At 41.5% G+C, this 24,027-nt stretch overlaps 1 protein-coding gene across 1 annotated transcript in view; it reads right to left on the bottom strand.

The window, feature by feature from the left end:
* LOC127621326 (dihydropyrimidinase-related protein 2-like) overlaps positions 1 to 24,027 on the bottom strand; it is a 30,902-nt gene that overhangs the window by 2,544 nt on the left and 4,331 nt on the right. Inside the window, exons 2-12 of the mRNA XM_052094883.1 lie at positions 19,347 to 19,435; positions 19,055 to 19,239; positions 16,579 to 16,743; positions 15,604 to 15,665; positions 15,192 to 15,272; positions 14,549 to 14,617; positions 13,038 to 13,158; positions 11,214 to 11,370; positions 10,534 to 10,675; positions 1,827 to 1,997; positions 1,179 to 1,358 (exon numbers count right to left, since the gene is read on the bottom strand). Coding sequence (XP_051950843.1) covers positions 1,179 to 1,358; positions 1,827 to 1,997; positions 10,534 to 10,675; positions 11,214 to 11,370; positions 13,038 to 13,158; positions 14,549 to 14,617; positions 15,192 to 15,272; positions 15,604 to 15,665; positions 16,579 to 16,743; positions 19,055 to 19,239; positions 19,347 to 19,435 — 1,422 coding nt within the window. The remainder of the gene's footprint in view (positions 1 to 1,178; positions 1,359 to 1,826; positions 1,998 to 10,533; positions 10,676 to 11,213; positions 11,371 to 13,037; positions 13,159 to 14,548; positions 14,618 to 15,191; positions 15,273 to 15,603; positions 15,666 to 16,578; positions 16,744 to 19,054; positions 19,240 to 19,346; positions 19,436 to 24,027) is intronic.

Genomic DNA, 24,027 nt, shown 5'->3' with positions numbered 1-24,027 from the left:
AACTCTTGAAGGAATATTCTGGGTTCAAAACAATGAAAGGTCAATCAACAGCATTTGTGGAATAACGACTTGTCCCTCCTTTTCGAAGTAACCGTGATGCACATATAATGGAAGTGAATGAGACCAATTTTTGGAGGGGTTAAAGGCAGAAATGTAAAGCTTATTATTTTATTAAAACACTTACATTAATTCTGTAAAACGTGTGTATTATTTGAGCTGTAAAGATGTTTATATTATTGTTTTGTTTGTCATTTTAGCAGTTTTGGTGTTACATCATGGCAAAAAAGTTGTAAAACTGGATATAACTTTACAGAGAAATGGTTAGTAAGTGATTTTCTCTCACTAAAATCATGTTAAAATGCGTATTGTTTACATCTTGTGACATACTTTTGAAAAAGTGAGTATTTTAATGTTTACGAAATGGCCCAGTGACTTCGATGTGTAAACCAGATGGTGTCTCACTGTAAACCAGATTTTTGCTTTTTTAAAGTACAGGAGGAACGAGTCAAATACATTTTTGTGGTAATCAATATTATGCCACCAATGCTGTTGATTGAGCTTAACTGTATTAAACCCAGAATATTCCTTTAATTACAAAATTTTTGACTCCACTTGAAGGCCGCAAAACACCCTACTTAATCAAAACTGGACTTTGGTGGCATTCATTCAATTTCTGTTAGCTTTGAGACTACTATCTATATGCATCTTAAAAGTTGCAACATTAAAAAGTAAGCAACATGAACTTTTAGCAAATATACGCACTAAAATTGTTCTTTTTCACCTCGAAAAATGGACCACAAATATAAATTATACCATCTTGCACTCAGGGGCGTTTCTCAATAGTTTTTCAATTAATTGCTCTCTAGAATGAGAATGGTACACCTGACATGGTTTTGCCAGGCTGTGATGTAAACTAAAGGCTATTGGCTATTTTAAAAAAGGACAAATCCTTTGAAATGCCCTGTCTGATCTTCCTGTCTCAATAGAAAATATGTCAACACATAGAAGAAACCATTTAAACCATGATCAAACCATTTTGTGAATTCTTCTTCAGTCTATAACCAGAATGACAAAGGGAATCAACAACTTGTCCTGTCTGATTTTTGCCTACAATTTCCAGCAATACTAATAACATGTGTGCACTTAAACTACCGGTATATGAATGTCTGTAACCCTACCCTGCTGCGAGCCTTTATCCTCTTGTAGACATAGTCTGGGAAGGGTTTACGGGTGATGTATCGTCCAGACCCCTCAATGGTGTGAAGATTCCCATCCTCCAATACGATCTTCCCCTGACTGATCACCACCACAGGAGCTCCACGCACCTCAATCCCCTCAAAGATATTATACTCCACCGACTGAGAGTGACAGAGAGAAAAAAAAAAAGATTAAAACAAAAGAATGAAAGAGTTTTATTTATTGCACAAGGACCAGTAGAATTTGTTTACCTTCAAATAAAAATGCTGTTTCACATTTGTGATGTCACAATAGATAAGCGCCATTTTAAAGAACTTGTAACCTTTCAGTTCCCAGCTAAGATCTTCAATCACTAAGCTACTTAAATGACTGACAAGTGGAGCTTTTGTGAATTGGTCAGTAGCACATCCCTTAAGTTATTAAATATTAATTTATAAAAACATTTTATACATCTAGTGAATTTCTCTTTTCACCTTGCAGTTCAGGGCTTCCATAATAATGCGTATTGAATAGCCTGCATGAATATATCCCATAACATACATTAACTTAAGTTCACCTCATCTTCGATTTATTTCCCTGAAAAACGTTATAAGTTTACTTAAGAGGAACAAAATCTATACTATTCTCACCAGGTGGTGGTTCTTTGCAGAGATGATCTTGGTGGCATCCGGGTCCCAGAGCACCAGGTCAGCATCGGAGCCCACGGCGATGCGTCCCTTACGCGGGAACAGGTTAAAGATCTTGGCGGCATTGGTGCTCGTCACGGCCACAAACTGGTTTTCATCCATCTTACCTGTCACCTGTGAGGCAGAACATCCACATTTCTCAAAGACAAGGTCAAACACTTCTTGTGGGCACGGAAGCCTTTTTTGATAGCAATAAGCCAACTATAGCTATGAATGCATAAAAAGCTTTTTAGCACATTTACTACAGTTTTAGTACACATTTAATAGAGTAAACATCTTCAATCTCCTTATTGTCAGGATATAAGCAAGGAGGCAGAGGTAAGTGAATCCAAACACAGCTTTATTTTCGGTGGCAAGAGTGTTAGGTGAGTATATAGTAAGTTCAGGTGCAGATACTGTGAAGATCACTCGGTGCAGGGCAGGCAACAGGTAAGCACAAACACTTCGGGAATATGGGCATCGGGTAGTAACAGTTTAGTGATACCAATCCTCTCTTTCAGAAGCAGTCGTTAGCAACCAGGTTCGGAAGACTAACTGGCGAATCGGAGGGATACTGGAGAACAGGCGGTAGGTGATACGAACAGGAGTCCTGGAGAACAACAGAATGAGGACACAGGGGTTAGAGGTTTTCAGGTGAGTAAACGTTACGTTTTCAGCAATCGGGATGCATCAGGGGTTCAGAAGACGAAGATGAAGGGTCTGTTCCTGTTGGAGGCTTGACGCTGAACTGGGGTTATGGTGAGTGATTTATAGTGCGTGTTGAGGAGGTTGCTAATGGTGAACAGGTGTGTGTGATTAGTCATCCGGGGAGAGTGATCGTTGAGTGGAGGGTGGAATCAAGCTTGGCTGATCTCTCACAGTACCCCCCCCTCCAGAGTCCAGGCCAGCGACCTTGACCCCACGTCGTGGGGTGGATGCGGTACTGAGCAGGCAGGCGAAGTTGGTAGGTGACTGGGTTGAGGTCCGGGAGGCAGCCATAGGGCAGAGACTGGGTCAGGGGGCCTGGAAGGTGACCACAGGACAGGGACTGGATCAGGGGGCCTGGAAGGTGACCACAGGACGGGGACTGGGTCAGGAGGTCTGGGAGGAGGCCACAGGTCGGGAACAGGGTCAGGAGGTCTGGGAGGAGTAATGGTTACTGGGGGAGCTTGTAGAACCATGTGAGGAAGGGTTTCTGGGGGCGGAGCCGTGGGAGGCGGAGCCAAGGCGGACTCCGGGGGTGGAGCCGTGGAAGACTTGGCAGGCGGAGCCCTGGAAGGCGGAGCCGGGGAAGACTCGGCAGGCAGAGCACTGAGAGACTGAGGAGGCGGCGCCGAGGAAGGCTCGGGAGGCTCAGGAGGCAGAGCCATGGGAGGCTCAGGAGGTAGAGCCGTGGGAGGCTCAGGAGGCAGAGCCGTGGGAGGCTCAGGAGGCAGAGCCATGGGAGGCTCAGGAGGCAGAGCCGAGGAAGGCTCAGGAGGCAGAGCCGAGGAAGGCTCAGGAGGCAGAATCGAGGAAGGTTCGGGGGGCTCAGGAGGCGGAGCCGTGGGATGCTCAGGAGGCAGAGCCGAGGAAGGTGGCGCCGTAGGAGGCTCTAGAGGCGAAGCCCTGGAAGGCTCTGGAGGCGGAGCCGAGGGAGGTGGCGCCGTAGGAGGCTTTAAAAGCGGAGCCGAGGAAGGCTCAGGAGGCGGAGCCGAGGAAGCTGGCGCCATATGAGGCTTTAGAGTCTCCGGGATCAAAGCCGTAAGAGGTTCGGGGAGAAGAGCCGTAGGAGGCTCGGGAGGCGGAGCCCTGGGAGGCTCGAGAGGCTTGAGGGGCGGAGCCCTGGGAGGCTCGAGAGGCTTGAGGGGCGGAGCCCTGGAAGGCTTGAGAGGCTTGAGGGGTGGAGCCCTGGAAGGCTCGAGAGGCTTGAGGGGCGGAGCCCTGGAAGGCTCGAGAGGTGGAGCCCTGGAAGGCTCAAGAGGCGGAGCCCTGGAAGGCTCAAGAGGCGGAGCCCTGGAAGGCTCGAGAGGCTTGAGGGGCGGAGCCCTGGAAGGCTCGGGAGGCGGAGCCGTAGGAGGCTCGGGAGGCGGAGCCGTAGGAGGCTCGGGGAGAAGGGTCGTGGAAGACTCGAGAGGCTCTGGAGGCGGAGCCCTATAAGACTCGAGTGACTTGAGGGGCGGAGCTCTGGGAGGCTCGAGAGACTTGAGAGGCGGAGCCCTGGAGGACTCGAGTGAATTGGGAGGCGGAGCCCTGGGAGGCTCGAGAGGAGGAGCCCTGGAAGGCTCGAGAGGTGGAGCCCTGGGAAGCTCGAGAGGAGCCCTGGAAGACTCAGGAGGCGGAGCTCTGGAAAGCTCAGGAGGCGGAGCCCTGGAAAGCTTGGGTGGCGGAGCCCTGGAAGACTCGGGAGGCGGAGCAGAGGCAGGCAGAGCCGTGGAAGACTCTGAGGGTGGAGCAGAGGCAGGTAGAGCCGTGGAAGACTCTGAGGGGACCTCTGCGGTCTTGAGCACAAGAAGAGACTGGGGAGAAGGCGCCCTCTTCCTTCTCTTTCTCTTTTGGCCAACAGGGAGCATGGTTATGGGGACGGCCGAGGCTACAGGCGTTGGCTCTGGGACGGTCGAGGCTACAGGCGCTGGCTCTGGGATGGTCGAGGCTACAGGCGCTGGCTCTTGGACGGTCATGGCTACTGGCGCTGGCTCTTGGACGGTCATGGCTACTGGCGCTGTCTCTTGGACGGTCATGGCTACTGGCACTGGCTCTTGGACGGTCATGGCTACTGGCACTGGCTCTGGGACGGTCGAGGCTACAGGCGTTGGCTGCTTGTCAAAGGTAGGCAGAAGCTGGAGGGCAGAGACCTTTCTTTTTCTCCTCCTCCTCCGGACAGACGAGGCTGGCAACGCTGGCTCGCTCACCGTGACAGGCGTGGGCGCAGGCTCGCTCACCGTGACAGGCGTGGGCGCAGGTTCGCTCACAATGACAGGCGTGGGCTCTGAGACTGGGGCCTCTGGTCTTGCAGTTATGTTTTGGAACACTGGCTCGGCCTCCCCCACAGTGAACGCAGAACCAGTGAACAGTAGGGCGAGGTCAATATATTGAGCCAGGCTGAGGGAACAGCGACCACCAGGCATACAAGAAGAGGTTGGCTCATTTAGCCCATAATAAAAAATGTCCTTAAGGGCTACCTCCCCAAAGTTAACCTGGTTTGCCAGGACACGAAAGTCCACCACATAAGCCTCCAGGGGTTGGTTCCCCTGACGAAGATCCAAGAGTCGGGCTGCTGGGTCCATAATGGTTGGGTCAGGTATTCTGTAACGCTCTAAACACAAAACAGGCAGAGACGTAGACTGAGTGGAGATGAACCCGTTGCAATCCTCTGCCCGGCCTGAGAAGGGCGCTGGTCGGGAGGCGGAGTTGGCAACATAAACCAGAGAGGAAGCGGGGTTTGCGGAAGCGTCGTCTTCGGGCTGTGCAGGATTCATAGCGGTGTATGGTCAAGCCTTCTGTCAGGATATAAGCAAGGAGGCAGAGGTAAGTGAATCCAAACACAGCTTTATTTTCGGTGGCAAGAGTCTTAGGTGAGTATATAGTAAGTTCAGGTGAAGATCACTCGGTGCAGGGCAGGCAACAGGTAAGCACAAACACTTCGGGAATATGGGCATCGGGTAGTAACAGTTTAGTGATACCAATCCTCTCTTTCAGAAGCAGTCGTTAGCAACCAGGTTCGGAAGACTAACTGGCGAATCGGAGGGATACTGGAGAACAGGCGGTAGGTGATACGAACAGGAGTCCTGGAGAACAACAGAATGAGGACACAGGGGTTAGAGGTTTTCAGGTGAGTAAACGTTACGTTTTCAGCAATCGGGATGCATCAGGGGTTCAGAAGACGAAGACGAAGACGAAGGGTCTGTTCCTGTTGGAGGCTTGACGCTGAACTGGGGTTATGGTGAGTGATTTATAGTGCGTGTTGATGAGGTTGCTAATGGTGAACAGGTGTGTGTGATTAGTCATCCGGGGAGAGTGATCGTTGAGTGGAGGGTGGAATCAAGCTTGGCTGATCTCTCACACTTATCTTACTTTGCTCTGATGCTATCAGTGTTATTATCGTTAACGAAAAATGTACGTAATAAAAAATGTTTTGGTATAACAATAAATAAATAAAAGTTAAACCTAAGACTACGTCAATAATAATACATTTTAGTTTAAAAAAAACACTAAAAGCACTATGTTTAAGCCTTCAATCAACAATAGAGCATTGTTTTCCTCAACTCTCTCTATTACCGTTTACTTCAGAAAACTATGAGTTTCGGAAACTGCCCTAGCATAGTTGGGGGGCCTGAAACTAAACTAAAATAAATTTTAATTGAACTTTTTAAAACTAACTCAAATAAAGAAATAGTGTTGAATTAATTTTGATAGACAGTATATAATACAATTTGAAACCTTAGCAATCTGTATTCACTAAGAATGAAAATACCACTAGAGGTATTTTGTATAAGTCTGCCATCGGAAAACATAACCATATTTACATTATTACAATTAATGCATTAACTTTGCATGTAGTTGTAACGTTAGTAGGAGGAGGCAGATGAGGAGTGCGGATCTAAGTGCGGGTTTTATTGATCAAAAGTGGAAACAAACAAAACTGGAACAAAGGAAACGTCCAAGATGAGAAAAATGAAACAAAAACATGAAAACATCAAAAGGGTACATGAACAGGGTAAACTGGGCTGAACATCGACTTCCAGACATCTACAAACAACGATCGACAGAGGAATGGAGGAACAGCAGGGTTTAAATACACAGAGACACGATAATGACAAAACGACAATCAGGTAAGAATAATAACACAGTGCTGGCAGTGATGAGGGCCGGGAATCATGGGAATTGAAGTCTGTGACGGCGACAAGAGAAACACTGGGCAGACAACCAGGGATCGTAACATAAATAATATCCTAAAAACTGAAATAAAACAGTAACACTTTACACAATCAAAAATTCAATTTGGTGGATATTTGTTATGAAATTGAAATGCATAAATCTTACAATAATTTTTTGAGTGCAATAAGGTTGTATTCGCCAACATTAGTACATGCATTGTAAACTAACATGAACTAAAAATTAAGAATTGTAAATGTATGAATAACTATTAACAAAGATTATTAAATGCTGTTAAAACGTATAATTAATTGTTAGTTCATGATACCTAATGCATTAAGTAAGGGATAATCCACTGGCTAGGTGTGCGTTAAACTATTTTAAATGAACGACATGAAGGCGAAGAACCACCTGACGCATAGTGCATTTAAAATCGCACATCTAGCCTTGGATTATCCCGATGGTCACTTGCCAGAATAAATGTTACAACTGTCATTTTTTGCAGTGCAAATTTTGATGGGAAGAATAACAAATAACGGTTAATTTTATCTAAGGGCTGTTAGATCTGCAGCTGTTCTAAATCAGACACAGAGAAAAAGTAGTGCGACTAAACACTTGGTCAAAAGTGTGAATTTAAATGCACAATCCAGAAATTAATCATATCCACAGAATGCAGTGGGGTTGGCACTCCAGATAAATTGTATTATTTCATTTTTATTCATTGTCATTTTCACAGTAATGTGGAAAAAACGACATTACAAATGTGGCAGTGACAGTAAAAGTAGCACTTACTGGATGATAAAGGGAAACCCATTCAGAACACTCTGGAACCTGCAGATTTTGCTGGACAGCGAAACACACATTTAATAGGTCCTGATTTCAATCTCTCACCCTCTGTGATGTTAGAACCAACCAATATGTGCTTACGGTTGGCAGGAACTGAACAGAGCCTTACAGGCAGCATCGTCTCCCAGCCAGAGGTTTAGATTTACGGGAGAAGGATGGACATCATATGTGGCACGGAAGAGAAAACTCGTCCTATTTGCCTCCATATTACACTGTTCTTTCCAGGTGATTCTCCTCAATGCCCTCCTATCTCGTCCAGCGGCCTTGCTTGGCTTGAGATATGGCTATAGTGATCCTGGTAGCTACTTGATAGAGCACCTCTTCCACCACAAGTTGTCTGCTGGTGTTGCTTTTTGCCTGGTGGGCTTGCTTGTTCCTAGCCCAAAACCCCATCTTTCTTGTTGCTGTCCAAAGGGCCTGGTGTCAAAGGGCTGATTTTGCATCCTGGACCGCTATTGCTGGATTACATTTCCTCCGTGTTACTAGGGTTGAAGCAGCCTCTGTTACAACCATATCCCAGGACTCTCTTAGTATCACGTCTAACCTTACTTTGGCACATTTGTATTCCTCCATAATGCTAGAAATTGGGAGAGAAATGACTCCATTTCCATACAGTCCTCTTGATAATCCAAGCCATTTCCTTGTGTGTGAGCTGATCAGATGCTCCAGCTTGCTGGCCTGTGAAAGAACGACTTCGTACAAGGTAATTGGCCACACAAGATGAGGAAGCAGCCCAAATTGGAGGCACCAAAGTTTCAGCTTCCCTGGGAGAACAGTGTTGTATGCACGAGGCCAGTGATTATATCCTCCATTAATGGTTGTCCCTGCTGTGTGTCTTTTAGGTTTGCATCATACCATCATCCAAGGCTTTTAAATGGCTTCTCCATGAATGTAGGCATTGGTTATTCATCGATGCAGAACCTGTCATATTTACATATACATTTATGCATTTGACAGATGCTTTTATGCAAAGCGACATACAGAGCCCTTAATACAGGGACAATCCCCTCGGAGCAACCTGGAGTTAAGTACCTTGCTCAAGGACACAATGGTGGTGGCAGTGGTTGATCGAACCGACAACAATCTGCTTAACAGTTTAGTGCTTTAGCCCACTACACGACCACCACCACTCCATGTCATATGAGCTTACCCTTAAAATACTGTGAGATTTACATGGCTTTATTTCCATTCGTGCCCATTTGATGTTAGAATGGTGTTTGTCCAAGAGATGCTTGGTGCAAGCCTTTGTCGTTGTAAGGCTGGCACAAGGATGTCTATGCCCAAAAGGTGCCAATTCCGGAAAAAGTCAAAGAACTCTCACACAGAAGAGCATCTCAACTTGAGACAACACACCCTACTGAGTAAGGACCATAAAATGCAAATCGCACTCACATCTGCTCCCTCTCTCACACCTCAGGTCACTTTAGACTCACCAAAAACTAAGTTCTGACTTATTCTGTCCTGTAATGTAAAAGGTTTTCTGATCATACATGTTTGTTATCATTCAAGAGGTCTCAGTGCAACTGGTAAAACAGTCTCATTCCCTTTCAGCAAAGTCAAATCACAAGTAAGATTTAAGAACTTAGTAAAATACTGTATTCTATCAGGAGCATGCCCCTCTCAAGTCTCTCACAGGAACATATGCTGCATGCAGATTAGGTGCATTCTTTGTAAACGTCAAACAACCTACTAAATTTGAAGTTTCAAAGGTCTACATACAACCCCCTAAATTGTAAACCAAATCCTGAATAACATCAAACAAACATCTGAAATAATAGAATTGTTTGGTCCCTAACGAGAGATGGCAAAGGATTTACTCTGAAATTATTGTCGTTAGTAGATAACGTTAAGTCCATGTTTCCACAAATCTACGACAAGTTTAGTAGCGGACTACAGCTCAGTTCTGAGTGGAGCATGGGGCACACCGACTGAGACTTTAGAGCTCCGACTACCAGATTTTCATTAGATCAAGTGTACTTAGAAAGTACAGGCTCGATAGGGAATTTCCATATAGGACAACATGAATAGGGTGTAGTCTAAACCTGTAATATTTTTCTAGCTATGTGTGCATAGGTAACTATGGCATGATTATATAAAGCTTATTATATAAAGGTATTGTTAGTCTATCTTTGTAAAGTTTAGTTGTCATGACCTCTGGGTAGAAATAATGTTACTCTAATTAAGTGTTTACTATCTAAGGGGACTAAACAAAATACTTTTAGATAAAGGTTAAGCATGAGCAGCAATCTAATTAGTATTTAGTCAATTACCTGACTGGCTAATTTGTAACCGTGAGATCAGCGTACATGGCCAGCGCGAGACTCTCTAAGCGACATCAGAGTACAATATAAAATAGAGTTAAATACGATGATCAAATGTTAAACCAAATTTAATAATAATAATAATTAAGATTGTAAAGATCATAAAACTAATAATATAGTTATTTAATTGGAACGAAATAACATAAACTTAATGTGCACGATAAGACAGAACACGCAGGAGACCTTCAGCCACGCCATTGGATGCCATCCTTGGGCCTTTGGGTGGCCTCCCCCTTACATTGTCGTTATTGTGGTCATGTCGTCCATATAAGCCATGATCGTAGGCAGACGCAGACCGCTTTTCAGACGTTCCCCTCCTACCACCCAGCGTGATACCCTGATGATAAGCTCCATTGCCACTGTGAAGGCCAGGGTAGAGATGGTACAGTCTGCCATTATGCCTACCTCCAGGTGCTGCCAAGCAGTGGTGTGTTCCTTTGTTGTGACACAAAACTGGAAGTAATCTTTAACAAGTTGTGTGATGGTCCTGGGACCTGGAAGAAGTTGAAGGCTGTCCAAAGCAACTCACGAGGCACTGATGCAAAGGCATTAGCCAGATCTAAAAATACCACATGCAGTGCTAGATGATAATTGCATGTTATAGACATCCTGCAAAGCCCAGCACTCCCATATAATACATCCTTACTCACCACACATTTGTCCCAAATGAGTGACATTCTCTCCTCAGTGCCGTTAGTTCCTTCTGGGATGAAAGTGAAATTATCTTTGCCAACGGCCCTCTGAGAGGTGTTAAAGGTGCAGTGTGCACTTCCAGTCACCTGCAGATCACCACTGCACAAAAAATAAAACAAACACAGGTTTGTAAAAGAGGAGTAAAGCGCTCATCAAATAGGCTACAATCTATTCTTAATCATTTGATGAATCCCAGTTCATCAAAAGAAAGTGAGAAAGAAAGATATCACATTATGGTGTATAAAAGCGCCCTCTAGTGATCATCTATGACTGTCAGCAACACCACATGACACAGGCTATTTTTGGAATAACATACTGCCATACTATTCATACTATTTCTGCAGTATGGAGTATCCCATTCACAGTACGCAAATGTTCTGTATGAATGAAATACCTGGATGACTTAAATGGGCAAAAATGTGTAGTATACAACCAGAGCATTGAGATACCGTATCCACAACACAATGCTCTCGAACATCCAATTCCAGTGTGACGAATGAATTGGAATGGAACTGGAATGACTGTCCAAAGCTTAGCTTATTTTCCCCAAAAAATGTAAACTGCAAAAATACATTGCTATGGAACTGTTCCTAGGCTCTCTGTCTCATTTAAAGCAATAGAGCAGCTGTCCACCCACCAGGCAAGCAGGGAGTTGAGATAGTCTGGTGTGGTGGGGTCGGGACTGAGGGGGGGAGATGTGACGTAGGCTGCAGCTTTGGCCCAGTTTTTGCTCCAGTAGTGAGTGCCGTCCATCCCCAGACTGGCCGAGATGGGCTCCCCGTACACCACGGTACCTGTGGAGGTACAAAGCAGCATAACTATTGTTAAAAACATTTTGAAAGCTGTATACATCCAAGCGAGTATCTTTGACTCAAGTGCTGCTTCCTTCTTCATACTCAAAAGATGCCTCATTGTCTACTATCCACATATTGAGCTATCTTCTACTATTCCAATAGTTTTTAATTGCTAAATGGAGTAAAAACTTACTCCAAGTGGCTAAACTTTTGTGGTTTTTGGCTGTTAAAACAACTTAATGATTTCAACAGACCTAACCTCGGGCCATTGCTTTGAGCAATCTAACCCGGCGTGGCACGGTCAAAAAACAGTCATCACGAATCTAGTATCGGCACTATGGATTGGCACTATGATTTGACAATTGTTTACAAATTTAACACGATGTACATCACATTATCTGCATATTTCTGCATTGAGGAAAAAGGTGGATAATATGTAAGCATGTTTGATATCCTTCAATTAGATGCAATCATACAGAGCCCCTTAAAGGACAGGATAGGAATGTTTTTCGTTAATAGTCCCTTGCAAAAATGTGCGTTCCCTCACAATACATTTACCATAGTTTTACTTTAGTAACCATATTTTTACCTTAGTATTTGTTGTAAAACCATAGTGATAATACAGGAAAATTAAAACTTTTGTAATAAAAATCATAATTTTGTGGTTATTGTCGTTTTACTTACCAAATACCATCGTATTTGTAGTAAAACCTTTGTAACCACAATAATTGCCATGGTTAATCTATTGTAAATCTAGATTGGTTACTATATGGATACAGTACGCTGTATTAAAACCACGGTTTTAAAACCATGGCTACTTAACTTACTTCTCATAGTTACTATAATATTACTGTAGTAAAACCATGGTTTCTGCCAAAAAACTAAAACAAAACATGTTAAAACATCCATCCATCCATCCATCGTCATCCGCTTATCCTGTGTACAGGGTCATGGGGGGCTGGAGCCTATCCCAGCTAACATTGGGCGAAAGGCGGGGGACACCCTGGACAGGTCGCCAGTCCATCAAAACATTTGTTAAAACATTTGTTTAGTAAAATTATAATAACCACAAAAGTATTATTTACCACAGTTTTGGTTTTCCCGTATTATCACTTAGGTTTAACTACGAATATCATGTTAAAAATATGGTTACTGTAGTAAAACCATGGTATTTCTAGGGAACGCAAAGCTTATTGCAAGGGAACACAAACTATTGCGAGGGCACGCAAAACTATTTCCGAAAATGTTTTATTATTCCCGCCATGTCCTCTAAGGGGCTCCGTAATCGTAGTCTGAGGGTAAGAAATCAGAGTCCCTACCCATCATATGCTATGTGATTTTGTGGTCCACCTGGGGCTCATATTAAGGACTTTAATATTCCTTCATTGTACTATAAAAACACACTGTAAGTTTCAGAACTCAAAACTTCCTCACCACTGCAAAAAGAGCATTTATTGTAAGCAAGCTGCAAGAAACGCTCTACTTCTGTGATTTTGTGGTGTCTAAATATGCCATCTAGGAAGGCAGCTTATAAGGTTTTGCAACAGAGCTGATATCACATTTGTCTCATCTTTAATCATTTCAAAGCAAAACTAATGTGAACCATTTAGTGATTTAGTTTAATGGTGATCAATTGATGGTACTTTCAGATCAAACAACTGTAGTACCCTTTTTCCTGGCCTGGGCAATGACATCAGCTGCACTCTTGCTCATCACCTTGGTGATGTAGAGGGGACAGTTGGTCTGATTGGCCACCGTTACGGCCCGGTTCACAGCTTCAGCCTCCACCTATAAAACAGCAACAGAAACATACTGACCTTCAGCTCAAATTACAGATACATCCGCCGTAAAGTGTCGTTCAGCACATCCTGAATGCTTACTGCACTTGTGTGCAAAAAACTTGGCTGAAACTTTCTGAACGGTTTATGTGTCTGTGAAACTATGCAGAGCATGGAAAAGTGCTTTTGAAATCCCCTGATACCTAAATGAAATGAAACATAAATGTGTTTTGGTACAGTTCTGAAGAATAAAAACTGGGAAGCATTATAGGGAAGCTACTTTAAAACTGAAGCAACTAATAATTCAGAGTAGTTTAAGCTACACTACAAGTTACTTACAAAATGTCAGTATTAAGCAGGAAAGTAACTAAAAGTAACAGCGCAGTCCAGTAGCTTTTCCAGTAACAAACTACTTTTAACCACGAGTAACTGTGTAGCGACACAAACCGCTACATCACTGTTTTTATGCAGCATACAAAACATTGAAGTGAATCAGTTCGTTTGGATGGTTAATGTAAATGAACTGGTTAAAGTAAACAGTTCATATATATGTAGCATTCAGAAGTCAGATTCATTAAAATGTGTTTTACTAAAAATTATTTTAATGAATCGGTTTGTTCAGATGGTTCATGTAAATGATTCACCGATTCACTTGAGCCCCTGTTTATAACTTTAAGTTATAAAGATAAAGAGATATTTTTCTGGGGGCCTGGGTATCTCAGCGAGTATTGACACTGACTCCAGGCCGACTCCAGCCAGGTCTCCTTAGCAACCAAATTGGGCCGGTTGCTAGGGAGGGTAGAGTCACATGGGGTAACCTCCTTCATGGTCGCTATAATGTGTGGTTCTCGTTCTCGGTGGGGCACGTGATGAGTTGTGCATGGATGCCACGGAGAATAGCGTGAAGCCTCAACACGCGCTACGTCTCCGTGGTAATGCGCTCAACAAGTCATGTGATAAGATACGCGGATTGAGGTGAGTCACTATGCCACCATGAGGACTTAGAGTACATTAGGAATTGGGCATTCCAAATTGGGAAGAAAAGGGGATAAAATCTAAGCAAATTTTTTTTTTTTTCTACAAATCTTTATTTGTGTTCTGCAGAAGAAAGAAAGTCATACACATCTGGGATGACATGAGGGTGAATAAAGGATGAGATAATTTTCCTTTTTGGGTGAACTGTCCCTTTAAATAAAAATTTCACAACAAACAAACAAATACCACAACAGCATGTTTGAAGGTTATTTTGGAAGTGTTTTTATGTCTTGATGCACATGTAATGCCTATGATGTGCTAAAAATCCTCTTCAATGCACAGATGTTTGTTCACTGTGTGAATGTGTTTTGATAGATGTATTTAGTGTTGTTTCTGTCAGCATGTGCCCTAGTTTCTAGCAGTACCTCCTCTGGGCGGCTCAGGACATGTCCTTCAGGACCAGTAATACCCAATCCCAGAATCCTCTTCTGTTCCTGAAAACATGGAGCCAAAAACAGCAGAGACACAAAAGCAGTTGTTAGACTTCTGTCACCAGAAGTTCTAGCGGGAAGACTAGCAGCTGTACATCATCACATCATTAGCTGGGTAACTCCTAGCCAATCGCACGTAAGCCATTGCTTTATAAGTCCGCTCACAATCTATCACATTGCTGCTTCGGTGTGCTAACACGGCAACCTCCACCACCCCACCACCACCAGTTGAGCCCTGTCCCGCACAGGGGTAGGCTCCTCGCCCCTGCCTCCTATCTCCGGCAGGACATGACGGTTCCGGGTACAACTCCCTCGGACAGCCGGACGGGGCCTACGCCAAAGAGAGGGACATTACTTTCTGTTTTACATCTATCAAATAAATGGCATCTTAAACTTCACTCAAGCCTGCGTGTCTTCCCGATAGAACTATCATTGTATGGAAAAAAGAGCAGCATTAACATTCTTAAAAATTTCACCTCTTGTGTCCCACAGAAGAAATGAAGTATTATGGGTTTGAAACTGCATAGTACAGAATATAAATGTTTAGGTGAACTGACGGAAGGAAAGGTGTGATTACCTCAGCGATGATGTCACCATTTTCAGCGTGCACCTGTGCGATGGCTCCTAGATCCCTGATAACACTGAACACCTCATACATCTATAACAAACAGTAGTTTTGTATGTAAATGCAGTGCTGTGTGTATTATCGTCTGCTGTGGATCTACAGCTACAGAAAATTGGGTGTAGATCACAGCATCCCGATCGTTCCTCAGTGACCATCAGCCCTGCACGCTCAAATCACACTAATGCATGGAGAACACATTAATACTGCAGTCTCATGGCACTGGAAACCCAGAGATTTACACCCTGTTCTGCAGTTCTTACGTTGCTTTGACAGTAATATCTGCATAGTTTCAAACATATGCATGATAAATCATACCTAAACCTACATTCATTTAAAGACGCATGCATGGGAACTACAGTCATACCTGGGAGTCGCTTAGCTGGAAAACACCCTTGTAAGCCAAGTAGACCAGGAAAGAGTTGACGCCTACAGAGACATCAGATATGAAAAACACATATACAGAACCTAAAAAGTACAGAACCTAAAAAAGCAAACAACACTGAAACTGAGAAAAATGGCTTTAGAGTTACTTGGTTTTTAAAGTTAATACAGTTTTCTCACTGTTTTCTCTGAATCTGAGCGTAGTTGAGACAAACCTGTCTGGCATAGCACAAATATATAGTAAGACACTTGATTCTGGTCACAGAAATCTCAGCTCTGTAGGTCCATAATGCAAGTGAATGGTGATTAAAACTTTGCAGCTGCAAAAAGCGCATAAAGGGAGCATAAACATAATCCATAAAACTCCAGTTGTTTAAGCCATATCTTCTGGAGATATAAAGTCTGTTTTAGGTGAAAACATACCACAATATAATTCCTTTTTCACTATAAATCTTGACATTAGTAGTCTCCTTGGCCATCATGAAATCATAATTGTTCCAATGACAAGATATACAGTGAATAAGGAGTTTTATTTTGGTCTGTTCTTACCCAAAACCAATTTGATCGCTTCAAGAGACACAGATAAAGCCACTGGAGGTTTATGGATTACTTTTATGCTGCCTTTATGTGCTTTTTGGAGCTTCGAAGTTTTGGTCACCATTCACTTGCATTGTATGGACCTACATAGCTGATATTAATTTGTGTCCAGCAGAAGAAAGAAAGTCATACACATCTGGGGTGACATGAGGGCGAGTAAATGATGAGAGAATTTTCATTTTTGGGTGAACTAGTCCTTTTACTTTCAGTTTCAAAGTCAAAGTTTTATTTGTCAAATGTGCAACATAGAAACAGCAGTACTTGTTGACAGTTACATTTAATTTCAAGTTCCCATTTTCATTGCATGCAAACATTTTGGCAATACAGTAATTTGACATTGCAATAAAGATCTATATCATACCGTGATCTTTCACCAGTGCCTCGACCTCCTCCTGCATGCCCTTGTGCCACTCTGTGATGTCCACATGGAGCGAGTAATCACAGCATGATTTATGATCTGCCCACTGTCTCCACTGGTTAAAGGCAGCGATCAGACTAACACCAGGCTCAGGAACTACATGATCAACTGACAACACAACCAAACACAGAAAAATCAACTTGCCTGTGTCATTGCATATTACCATCCATTTCAATGACTTCAGTCGAGCTTGTTTACAGAATCCTTCTCAATGGTCTTCCAATGCAGCTGGTAAAAATGTCCATCAAACAGGCATGAGAGGAGTTCTGTGAAAACTCCAGGAAGCACTAATTGGCGGCACTGCTCATCTCAAGTTCATGCTGTCACATTCTGCACATGCCTATCATGAGTGACCCCTGTCCCAGCAGACCGGAGTGACTCACACACAGTGTTGAGTGTGTTAGTGTCTGTCACTGGGTCTCAGATCTCAACCCAGACATGACATCTGCTGAGTCCTTGACAGACCACAATGTCAGAGCTGGAGCCAATGCTAATTGCTAATAGGCATCATAATTGATATTTGTGGGTAATTATGTTGTTTTGTCTGGACTGGTGGTGACTGACGCTGGGCTCAGAAATACAGCTGTGTTACATTAGCGTTTACTGTGTTGCAAATGAACTTTTTTAATTCAGATGACATTAAGCTTACAAAGTTTAAAGCACGCTCTAATGCAGAGCATATAGCCAGACTTATGCAAATAATACTCTGAATAACTTTTTTGTTTGGCTCTGTATTTGTTACTATGATGGTAAAAAAATTTTTTAATGATGCTGATGATAATAATTCAATTTCTTCTTCCCTTAAGTAATATCTATTATCTAAATGACACACTTCTTTGAGGATTTTATGCAAATTTGATCATTTTTACATGTAAATATGCACAAATGCTAATTTATGAAACTTCAGTACAGTAAAAACATAAACTTCTGTGAGTTGAAACATGAAGAATATATGAGAATGTGACATATATTGGAGGCAACAAAATATAAATAACATGACTTAAAAATCATGTCGTAACAATAATATCCAGAGCTGCAGAGTCTACTGAACAGTAAAGCGTTTCGCCATGGCGTTGCTTCAGAATGTGAGCAAGGCTCGATGAGGCCACTTTATACATTTGAGCTTTGGGAAAATGTCTTTGTTTCCATAACAGAAAGATGCAGTATTTTGTCTGGAAGTTGAGGCACCTGCATTTAAGCGTAAACGTTCCCACAGTGGATTTTCGGGGTCTCTCAGAACTTGTTCTTTGATCATTGTGCTGTGTGTGAGTGTTCATGAGAGTGTATGTGTGTGTGTGTGTGTTCTGCATTGTGGGTGATTTATTGGTTTTATTTGAGAAAAAAAAAGCTCTGTGTTAAGTCTCAACAGTTCATTTTTGTGTGTGTGTAAGTGTGTGTGTGTGTGGGTGTGTATGTGTATGTGTGTGTGTGAGTGGGTGTGTATTTTTTGCATTCTGTATGTTTACTAGTCTCACCTTTTAATTTATTTTATTGATTGTATTTGACAGATTCAAAAAAATTCTCTGTGTTATGGTCTTTCCCATTCATTTTCATTGGTCAGTCAATTTTGACCACGAAATCAAAGGGTTTAGATTTTTTTTACAAACACTTAGACTTATCGAATCATTCCCACATTTGTTTTGTATGTTCAGATGGCAAGTAGAGGTAAAGTCTCCAAGTCTTGTACCGCTCAGATAATGCTGAGTTTACACTACACGATTTTAGGCCCGTGAGCAACGAACGCAAAGCATGAATTATCAAAGATCCGATCTGAGAGAAGCGTTGACGCGTCGCCGATGTCAGCAAGATATCTAGAATGTTAAATATCTGGACCCGTCTGCGATTCTAAATTGCGCAATGTGAAATATCTTTTGACTGAATACAACTGCAGCGTTGACCTACAGCCAATGAGAGAGCAAGAAATGGGGCACGGGAAGTTTCAGTGGGAGGAGTCCTGATGTACCTGCTACAGAACATCAACTAGCATGGTTGCGGTATTAATAAAATCTCATTTGACCAAAGAAATGGAGAAAAAAAGAGTGGACCATTGGCATAAGCACCAGATTTTATGTTTCCTCTGAACTGTACCACAACCGGGTGAAGAAAGAGAAGAGATGGAGAGAAATTGCCAATTCTATTGGACAGTCAGTTAAGCAAATAAGTAGATTTTTCAGTAGGAGTTACTTTTTCATTTTGTAACCAATAAAATATATGATGCCTTGAGGCGATTAAAAACATACACATCATATTCTGAAATGCATAACATATGATCATGCATTTGTTGAATACCAGATTACTGTTGAATAGGTGTTATTTTATTTTAATCTATTGAATTATAGATTTATATTAGTCTTATTTTTACAGTATATTAGAAATGATATATACTGTAGTTATATTATTCTTTTGTTTTTGAACGTACTGATCATAGTGGTGCCGCCAGCAAGAGCAGCTCGTGTGCCCTGGTAGAAATCATCGGCTGCTGTCATGCCACGATCAGGCATCTGAAAGCGGGTATGGACGTCAATGCCACCTGGTATCAGCATCATGCCGTGGGCATCAATGGTCTTCACACCCCCTGGAACTATGAGGTTTTCACCAATTTGTCTGGAGAGAAAGACACAGAGATCAAGAGAGGTCAACTCTACTGTCCTCAGCTCTGACAAGGAATCGACTAGAAACATAATGACATAAAAGAATGAAAATGAACTTGCTTGATGACTCCATCCTCCATGTAGATATCCGAAAGGAAAGACTGATCATCATTCACTATCTTCGCTCCTTTGATTAGAAGACGATCACTCTGAGAGATAGAGAGAGAAGAGAGAAGTTCAATCCCAACAGCATGTGTGCGTCTATTTATTTGATTGCTTGAGTGTCAGTCAACAGGAATCACATGCTGTTAGTGACCATTAAAACAATTAGTGCAATTTCATCAATAAAACAAAAATGTGTGAATATATCACACTAATGTTGCTTTCACTCACTGTCTGTTGGTGTGACAGTTGTCCAAATAATAGCTATGATACAGAAGCCATCCTACACCGCTTCTTAAAGTCGACATGGCTGTCTTTGAAAACCTAATTTACTTCCGTAATGTGATGCATTTTAATCGTGAAACAGAAAACGTAGAGCTTTTTGACCGGGACATTCACCCTCGAGAGCATCTCCACGTATCCCACTAGAAACACGTCTTGTTCAAATCAATAATTATTTGCTATTATTGTCACAAATTGATTTACATAACATTTACTGGCATTGAATTACTTTTGATTGACTGGATTTAAGAAAGCCACACAATAAAAATCCTGCACAAAACAGCATTGAAAAAATAACAACAAGCCCAGCACATCAGATTCAATCATAACTGAAGCAGAAAGATCGCTGAGGCACATCCGAGTGATTCTTATCATGGTAAATCAATTCTGACATGCTGAGGCCAAACGTCATGTCAGGGCACTGGAATCAAATGCAGCCTGCATGAATGCAGTCCTGTTGAGACATGCAGTTTACAGTATTAGGCTTTCTGCAACAACCGCTCCACTGATGATGCCATTGCTTCTACACTACACACTGCTTTATCCCACCTGGAAAAAAGGAACACATATGTGAGAATGCTGTTTGTAAACTACAGCTCGGCATTCAACACCATAGTGCCCTCCAAGCTTGATGAGAAACTCCGGGCTCTGGGCTTAAACAGCTCGCTGTGCAGCTGGATCCTGGACTTCCTGTCAAGCAGACGCCAGGTGGTTGGAATGGGCAGCAACATCTCCTCATCACTGACCCTCAACACTGGAGCCCCGCAGGGCTGTGTTCTCAGGCCACTCCTGTATTTCCAGTACACAAATGATTGTGTGGCAACACATAGCTCCAATGCCATCATTAAGTTTGCTGATGATACGACGGTGGTAGGTCTGATCACTGACAATGATGAAACAGCCTACAGAGAGGAGGTGCACACTCTGACACGCTGGTGTCAGGAGTACAACCTCTCCCTCAACGTCAGTAAGACCAAGGAGCTTGTAGTGGACTTCAGCAGGAAAGACAGAGAACACAGCCCCATCACTATCAATTGAGCACCGGTGGAGAGAGTCAGCAGCTTCAAGTTCCTCTGTGTCCACATTACTGAGGAACTCACATGGTCCATCCACACTGAGGCCGTTGTGAAGAAGGCTCACCAGAACCTCTTCTTCCTGAGACGGCTGAGGTAGTTTGGAATGAACCACCACATCCTCACACGGTTCTACACCAGCACTGTAGAGAGCATCCTGACTGGCTGCATCACCGCCTGGTACGGCAATAGCACCGCCCACAACCGCAAAGCCCTGCAAAGGGTGGTACGAACTGCCAGAAACATCATCGGAGGTGAGCTTCCCTCCATCCAGGACATATATAAGAGGCGGTGTGAAAAAAGCTTGGAGGATCATCAGAGACTCCAGCCACCCGAGTCATGGACTGTTCTCACTGCTACTATCAGGCAGGCAGTATCGCAGCATCAGGACCCGCACCAGCTGACATCATGACAGCTTCTTCCCCCAAGCAATCAGACTTTTGAACTCTTGCATCAGCACCGCACTTTATTAGCCTCAGATTGGACTCAAATGTTATACTTCTCTTAATAACACACTGGCAACTGACTACCAACAGACAGCTGAATGTCAACACAACACTTCATATTTATATCCACTGATTATATACTTGTGTATATGGTTGAGTGACAATAAAGGGATTTGGTTTTTGATTGGAACTTGCCAAACCTTGGCTTTTGGTGAATTGACATCACTTGGATAAAACACTCAAACGCCCTTCAGTCCTTTATCTTACACCACAAGAATAGAATCTATATTTAATGGTGCATTTGATCAAAATTAAATCACATTATGGGGGTCTGAGATACTAATAAATGAATTACTTTCATCTACAAAAAAAATAAAAAATAAATGTTAGACCAACAATATTCCCCCAAATGTTGTCCCATAGCCTAACAGAGTTGTCTGAAAAACTATTTAGCTGATTTGCAAGTTCCCAGCATGCATTGCAACATGAAAAAATTGTTATAGGCTTGTTTTTTTTTTTTATTGTTTATTGACAATTGATTTTGTTATAGTTGTTTTTGCCACTATTAGTCAATTGTATACCTCTCTTCAGAGGCAAAGATTGCAGTTAACTTCATGTAAAAATGATTGAAATGGGAACAAAATGACATTCTTGTATTGCAATTGATAGTTGGCAGAACAAGAAATGCAGGAATGTTTGCATTTAGTGAACAAACATTCAAATTTACTAAACAAAGAAATGTTACTGAGGACATTTATTAAGACAGTAAGTTTGCTCAATAATTATTGTTTTACAGTGTGAAATTGGTATCCATGATTATTTTAATCACATTAAAATAATGAGAATTAATATTTTTTTAGGGTAAACAATGACTGAAATACAATATATTTTTTATAAAAATCAGTAAAACAGGCAGTATAACAAATATATGTAAATATAAATAGTACAAATCTAAAATCAAAAGTCAAAAATAATACATAAAATGTTGCATTAATAAAATAAGTATATTTAAATAATAAAATAAAGCACATTTTATGCAGATTTGAATAATAATAATTAAGAATTATTTTTAGGGTAAAAATGACAGCAATACAAATATAAAGAAAATATCAAAAAATCAGTACAACAAATACCACCATAAAGAAATTAAGCATATGCATATACGTTAAAATAAGCATATTTAAATAATAAAATAAAGCACATTTTAAGTACATTAAGTATTAAGCATATAAAATGTTATAAAATGACAGTAATACAATGATTTTTGTATGATAATTTAGTACAACATATACTACCATAATGTACACATACTTTACAATTTAAATATTAATAAAAACTTTTTAAATAACTATTTAATAAAAAAACAACATTTAATAAATACACTCAAAAATATATTTTTTTAAATTGACATTTCAATTGAATAAACATTTTCTATCAAAATAGAATTGAGTAATGCTTGAGTAGAGCAAAAGGAGTGGAGATTCACAGTCAAACATGAGAATGCCAGTATGCCAGTTCACTAGCCTGCCAGTGTGCCAGTTCACTAGCCTCCAGGAAGCCTGGCATCATTAACCGTAAGCATTGTGCTGTTTAAAGTAATTAACTCATTCTCACGTTGTCACTTTTCAAAGCGATTAGACTTATGATATTTCGACTAGCAGATGATGAAATGGTTATAAAATCTCAAAGAATAGAATATCATAGAGACTTTTGTGTTCCATGAAAGTAAGAAAGTCGTACAGTTTTGGAACAACACGAGTGAGTAAATGACGACTAGCCCTTTAAACATAATGGCTGGTTCCACACAGAACAAGGCTTTTTTCTTTGGGTTTTCTCACAGTAAAACTCTGAAGCATGGACCAGCGATAGCTACTTATTAGCACACAATTGGCTATTTAACAGTCCTTGCATTGCAATTATCCCATCAGGTTCTTAATTAAGTATGAAGTTCTTTGTTTCTAGCTAGTAAAGCAGAAAATGAGAATGAAAATTCAGCGGGCCTAATGCCAGATGACCAGTTCATAGCATGCTGATTCTTTACTGTCAGGCGTGCAGTTTCCAGCGCACACACTAATGGTATTAATCCATCGTAAAGCCTGAGAATGGGCTTAATGGGTCGTTGCATAACAGGTCAAAAAGTCCCTCCTCCAGATCAAGTCAAGCAGTAAAGCTGGAAAGGGTTTGTAGGTTTCACGTGGATCAAAACATTTGTAATGGCAAAATGTATTTTATTTTATTTCTCGTAACTCCACATTTACATTTCGAAATTGAAAGAAATAAAGTCACAGTTGTGAGATCTAAAGTTGCAGTTGCTTAACGGGTAAGATATTAACTCTAAATTGCAAGATTTTGTTTGCAAAGTCGAGATATTTAAAAGTTTGATATCTCATAATTATGAGAAATAAAGTTGCAATTGCGGGATCTTAAATTGCAATTCCAAACTATAAAATAGTTTGCACAATTACGATTTTGTAGTTGAAATTTGGAGATATTTTTTGCAAAGTTGATATTTTTTTTTTATAAATATTTTATAAACATGCAATTACGAGCACTGCAGTAACAATTGCAAAATATAAACTAGAAAGGACGAGATATAAAGTCACAATTGCAAGATATAACCCACAATTGCGATATAAACTCTAAATAGCAAGATATTTTTTGCAAAGATGAGATATTGCAGTCACATTTACAAGTTTGATATCTCATAATTAAAAAAAGAAAGTCCCAATTGTGAAATAAAGTTCCAATTAAGAAACAAATAATTTAATTATGAGGTATAAAGTTGCAATTGCGAGATAGTCGCAATTATGAGAAATTAAGTCACAATTGCATGTTTAT

This window comes from Xyrauchen texanus, chromosome 27 (assembly GCF_025860055.1).
Source record: "Xyrauchen texanus isolate HMW12.3.18 chromosome 27, RBS_HiC_50CHRs, whole genome shotgun sequence".
Taxonomy (NCBI): domain Eukaryota; kingdom Metazoa; phylum Chordata; class Actinopteri; order Cypriniformes; family Catostomidae; genus Xyrauchen; species Xyrauchen texanus.
This window is presented reverse-complemented; position numbering and strand designations above follow the sequence as displayed.